This window comes from Nicotiana attenuata, unplaced genomic scaffold (assembly GCF_001879085.1).
Source record: "Nicotiana attenuata strain UT unplaced genomic scaffold, NIATTr2, whole genome shotgun sequence".
Taxonomy (NCBI): Eukaryota; Viridiplantae; Streptophyta; class Magnoliopsida; order Solanales; family Solanaceae; genus Nicotiana; species Nicotiana attenuata.
Genome location: NW_017672016.1, coordinates 495 through 6,242, shown reverse-complemented (window position 1 = coordinate 6,242; position 5,748 = coordinate 495). Strand labels below are relative to the sequence as shown.

The following is a 5,748-nucleotide window of genomic DNA, read 5'->3' as shown; positions in this document are numbered from 1 at the left end:
AAAAAAAAAAAAAGAAGAAATATGCAGTAGGAACAAATAAACATTATATCTATAGAAGAAATTAAAAAGAATAAAAGTTAGCGTAAAGTCCACATTATATGTCAAGATGAAGCAAGAAGAAATACATAGTTGTAACAAATAAATCATTATATATGACTATGCAATTAAAAGTTAAAAAGTAACCTACTTGTAAGCTGATATTTAATTTTTCTTCACTCTTACGCGCTTAAAAGAGAGTGCACCCACACTCTTTGCCACATCAGCGTCCAGGGAGGTAATGACTCTCAAAAGACCAAGTTCGGGTAATTAAGACCACGAATAGTTTAGGGGTGTAACTAATAATCCGTGTCAAGTTTAGGGAGGTTTTTAGGTATTCCGCCTATTAAAAAATATATTTTAAGATCTCCCTTGTTTCTGGCTAGTGCAGATTGTTTATGCTCGTTGAAATGTAGATTGTTTGGGTAGGCATCTTTCATCACATGGGAAAAAACACTTGATAGAGTTTCATGGTTTTGATGTTTTTAGTTTGATTTAGTATTAAACATGTCCCCTTGACTTTTATATGATGCTTGACACCTTGAGGTTATCTTCTGATTATTATTTAAGCTTTTTTTTTTTTTTTTTTTTTTTTACTTCTTTGCACATAGATTCCGTTTTTGTTGTTATTTTTGTCATCATTATCCGAAGCTTTTGCTTTTGTTTTAGTCACAATTTATTTTATGTGTTTTCTTCAGGTAGGTATTTTGAAGCGTGTCCTTGAGGAGGTTGAAAAAGTTATGCAAGAGTTTAAAGGCATGCTTTACAAGTCTCTGGAAGATCCTCATATTGACCAAACAAATGTAAGTCATCCTTTAGTTATTTTTCCAACTTGAGTTCATCTTTTTGAATAAAAGAAGATATGGCAAGTGTAGGATGGCATCACGGTGGACTGTTGGTTCTCTAAAAGTCTCCATAAGGAGCTGCGTCAATATTGCAGTATAATGGTGAAATAGTCAAAGGACCAAAGATCTCAACTCTGTCGTGTCCCTGGATTTAAAGCAATAAAATTTAGCCCTGGGTTTTCAATACGTTTTTACAAATGGTTTGCTTCCCCTCCCTTAACAGATCCAAATCTGCTTTGATAACCAGTGAGTGGTTTTGACTATTCTGTTCCACAACTATTTTTCTTATTCATCTGGGAGTAACATTTATCTGGAGGGGTACAAATTGCTTGATGTACTTGTAATTCGAAACATAGCTTGAGAAGCTACTATTTGAGATCAGGTTGTAGATCCACCACAGAATGATGGCCCTTGTGTTACCGTCGACTTAAAACAAGAGTGGTTTGTGATACCTTACCTTTGCTAGAGGAAGAATATATCTGTGAAACGAGTTCCATGTGTTCCAATCCATATATTCGCTTCTTCCACCCCCACCTAATTAGTTGTGCTTGATTGGGATGCTACTATATGAAGTGGATTACACTTGATCAAAGAGCTCGAACTTGTTCATCTCTTGTTCACTTGGCTTATAGCGGTTATTGTCTTTCTGCTACTCCTAGTGTAGATAATTCTTTTCTTTTTGCGTCTGCTTGCAATTTACCTATTCGTCAAAATGCCTCAAATATATTCTTGCTAGGTTATCTAATTTCAGATTGTTTAAAGGAATTTGTTTCTCTTCTGCAGGGAATCAATTGGTATTTGCCTTTCTAACAACTTGTTAACTTATAATGGCTTCTTTCCAAACACTTGATATTACCATTGTTCATGCAAATGATAGATTTTCTTATATAATTGCTTTATTTGCAGTCTTCATCTCCATTTGGGCTTGACTTACATACCTTGGCATTGGGTGCAACCTTTTAAATGCTGACAATTTTACTTACCTGTTAGTTTTTAGAAAGTTCTGAGGTTTCTCAATGTATACTTGTTACTCATGTGGTATTCCGTAATGCTTCTTGTAGCTTGAAAATATAGTGAGACTCTTGTTGGAGTTGGAACCTGAATCAGATCCTGTATGGCACTACTTGAATATACAGGTGAGGCATCTAAATCCAATATTATCCTTTTTGATTACATATAATGGTGTTATGCTTAGGGTGGACAGTTGTAACATCAGCACATATAGATTTGTTCTCTTTGATCTCTCTCCTCTGCACTTCTATGCTTTCCATGTTTGAGAAATTTGGCTTTTCATTGCTTAATTCTTATAGAAAAGGAAAATGCAGGGTAGATCATGAAACCCCTCTTCTCTTCCTAATTAATAATGATTGGCATTTTTCTTTCCTTCTTTAACACAGCGTAATAGTATGATAGAATTACAAGAAACTACACTTGGCTTCACAACATAACAAAAAATGGCCCATATTTTTAAGTTTTACCCAACCTAGCCCATATTGTGCATATTTTGAAAGCACTAGCAAATTCAAAATCTGTTTTCTTACAACCATTGCTTCTAAAAGCTATGGAGTTAAATCTATGTTCTCGCAAACATTGCTTTCACTCTCTTTTCTTCTCACATCTTCTACATATGCTTCAAGGGGCCGTCCGCCATTACTGCTTCTCCCCTGAGTCACCTGGTTGCAATGTAAGAAAATTGAAGATTCAACATTCCACCATTGAAGGCCATTCAAAGCTTGGCTTTCAAAAATAAGATTTTTTGAGTTTGTTAGTTGTTTGGATTGGGTGTTGTTCCAATTGATTGAAAATATCAAAAGGAGTTCAAAATTTAAATTTGAAGTGATTTGGAGTAGATTTGAGCAAGATTTGAGTTAAATTTCAGAAAAAACGCAAGGAAGAAGACGAAGTCAGTTTTTTGTATAATTATGTATAATCTTGTATAATAGTGTATACGAGTGTATAAACACATCTTATACACCATTATACACTTTTATACACATTTATACAAGTGTCTGTAGACGAATTTCTTCCACGATTTTCAGCTGCAATTCTTGTTCAAAATCAGTCCAAATCTCCATTAAATGACTTCAAATTTTATATACAACCTCCTTATACTATTTCTAACAATTCTAGATAATACCCACTCCAAATTTCTCACAAAATCAAATTCAGAATCTAAACCCACATATTTGAGCTTGTTAAAAATCTAATTTTCACCATCCAAATGGATTTTGTTTGTTGAACTAATATTTGGGTTACAGTTACTGATTCGAAAATTAACTTAAAAGCTTGAACAATCTTTTTTAAAAATTAAATAGTAATTTTGAGAACCTATTGGAGTTGGATGTTGAATCTTAGCCTATTATTTTTGGGCTAGTTGGTTGTAAATTGAAATATGGGCTATAAAATTGAAAAGTAGGGATCCCAGTTATTCTTATGTGAAAATTTCCCTAATAGTATCTCCCCTTATGGATGTGGTAAATATTGTCTACCTTTATGAATAGTACTTCATTCTGACTTAAAAACTGGGGACATAATTCTGCTATTTCCGTATTTCGCAGAACCACAGAATTCGAGGCTTGCTTGAGAAATGCTCTTTAGATCATGAAGCAAGGATGGAGAATTTACAGAATGAGATGAGAGCAAGAGCTTTATCTGATGCAAAATGGAGGCAAATTCAGCAAGATCTGAACCATTCTGTAAGTATGATTGCCTGTTATCAGAAAGCTGTTGATAATTAGTTCAACTTCAAATTAATGATTCTCATTACATGTTACAAAATGATGATCAGTTAGACATTGACTACTCTGTATCTCCTGGTGATTTGCAACCATTAGAGATGATCGGCGAACAAGGTGATGCTCTTAGAGGAAGATATATACGTAGGTTGACTGCTGTTATTATTCAGCATGTACCTGCCTTCTGGAAAGTTTCTGTTTCAGTTTTCAGTGGGAAATTTGCAAAGGTAACGAGACTCCCTACCCCCTGTAGTCTATTCATCAGGTTGGTGCAAATATTCTAAGGATAAGATTAAGATATCCTCTGTCATCTACCAAGTCAGTGAGGACCAGATAGCTTCGTGGAGTAAATTTGATGCACTGATGCACTTTTAGAACAAAGTTGTTAAATTAGTACTCGCCATATATAGTTGATCTCACTTTTCATTTTCCCCTTAAATTTGTTTTCTCAAAATCCATTAGTAGCGTCAATTTTGGATCACATTACTCTGACTAGCTTGTCTACACATTACTCTGACTAGTTTGCTAAATTGGACATATTTCTCATTCTTTCATCTTGTCCAATTTAAATCAGATTGGTTGATTTGCAAGTTTCTAGGAGAACTCTAATTCTCGAGAGTATGCACAATCTTTGAAGATTGAAAAGTCTAAATGGTTTTATAATGTAAATTTTCTAAGCTTAGATGTGGGCATTTAAGATAGACACTGTGGTTATTTTCTTTTACTTGGAGGTTTGGATGTCACATGCTGGGTTGCTTTGTACTATGACGCGACCATCTATGATTAGATAGCTGAAATCTGATGCTCCACTGCCACACTGAATTTTGGCTGTGTCCAGCTGTGACAGCCATCTAACTGTTCCTTTTGATTATAATTTCTCTGTCATTGTTTTTGTAGCGTTTGGTAACTTCAAGTAGTATATTTCTTGGAATAGGTCAAGATGATTACCATTTGTTTCTAGTACTAGAGAAATTTGTTGCTTCTCCAATTTTTTGGGGATGTGCATCAATGTTGCAGTCTTTCCTATTAATATTTATTATTTGCTTCCATTTGCTAGCTTTTAGATTTTAATGGTTCTTTTTCCTGTAAATAGACTTCCCAAGTGTCTTCTGATTCAAATGTCAATGTCTCTGCAAAGAGAACTGAAGAAAAAGTAGGAGACGGAAAGTACTCAAGTCATTCTCTTGATGAAGTTGCTGGAATGTTGCAGAGTACTTTATCAGCTTATGAATCCGAGGTAAATGCTTCCTCTTGATGGCAGGAGAGTAAGTTGCCATGGGTTATGCTTACTTTTAGACGCAGGTGCACCTAGTTGTTTCCCTTTTCTGGCTGTTGATAGAGGAAGTTGTTTTTGACACTACCACTTTGGTTTATTATTCTTCAATTTTGAGGCCATCTAGTGTTGGTCTTTATCTTCTATCTTTTGTATTACTCTCTGGTGAGACGACAGCACAATTTTTGCCACAGAACAAATTTAACCACTGCCTAATTCAGAACAGATTCCTGATATCAACAACAACAACAACAATAACCCAGTAAAATTCCACAGGTGAGGGGTTTGGGGAGGGTAGTGTGTACGCATACCTTGCCCCTACCCGATAGAGTAGAGAGGCTCTTTCTGATAGATCCTCGGCTCAAGAAAACGAACAAGACAAAAAGAGACAATATATCAGTACCATCAACAGAAACCATAGAAATAATAACAACATCATAAGAGCAAGAAAATGGATGAAACACAATAATCATAACCAATAAATAAGGCCCGGTGCTATGAAAAACGGACGAATAGAGTGAACACAATATTAACCCCTAGCAGTCTAAGACAAACCCTATCAGACTAGCTACACCCGGTACGAAGAAGAAAAATGCTCAACTACCTCCTAACCTACAACCCTATTGCTCGACCTCCACACCTTCCTATCAAGGGCCATGTCCTCGAAAATCTGAAGCCGCGCCATGTCCTGCCTGATCACCTCTCCCCAATATTTCTTAGGCTGCCCTCTACCTCTTCTAGGGGTGTGCATTCGAATCTGTTTATCGATAAATCGAATCGATTATTTGTTATCGAAATCGAAATCGAAAAAATCGAAACCTTATTGAAACGATAACGATAAGCATATGTACAAATCGAT

General features: G+C 35.5%; 1 protein-coding gene across 1 annotated transcript in view; it reads left to right on the top strand.

Annotated features, from left to right (window-relative positions):
- The window catches only part of LOC109211353 (exocyst complex component SEC5A-like), a 10,953-nt gene extending 6,026 nt beyond the window's left edge, over positions 1–4,927 (top strand). Inside the window, exons 7-11 of the mRNA XM_019374886.1 lie at positions 735–839; positions 1,943–2,017; positions 3,440–3,577; positions 3,670–3,843; positions 4,710–4,927. Of these exons, the coding sequence (XP_019230431.1) occupies positions 735–839; positions 1,943–2,017; positions 3,440–3,577; positions 3,670–3,843; positions 4,710–4,871 (654 nt within the window). The 3' untranslated portion in view covers positions 4,872–4,927. The remainder of the gene's footprint in view (positions 1–734; positions 840–1,942; positions 2,018–3,439; positions 3,578–3,669; positions 3,844–4,709) is intronic.
- Positions 4,928–5,748: the final 821 nt, after the last annotated feature.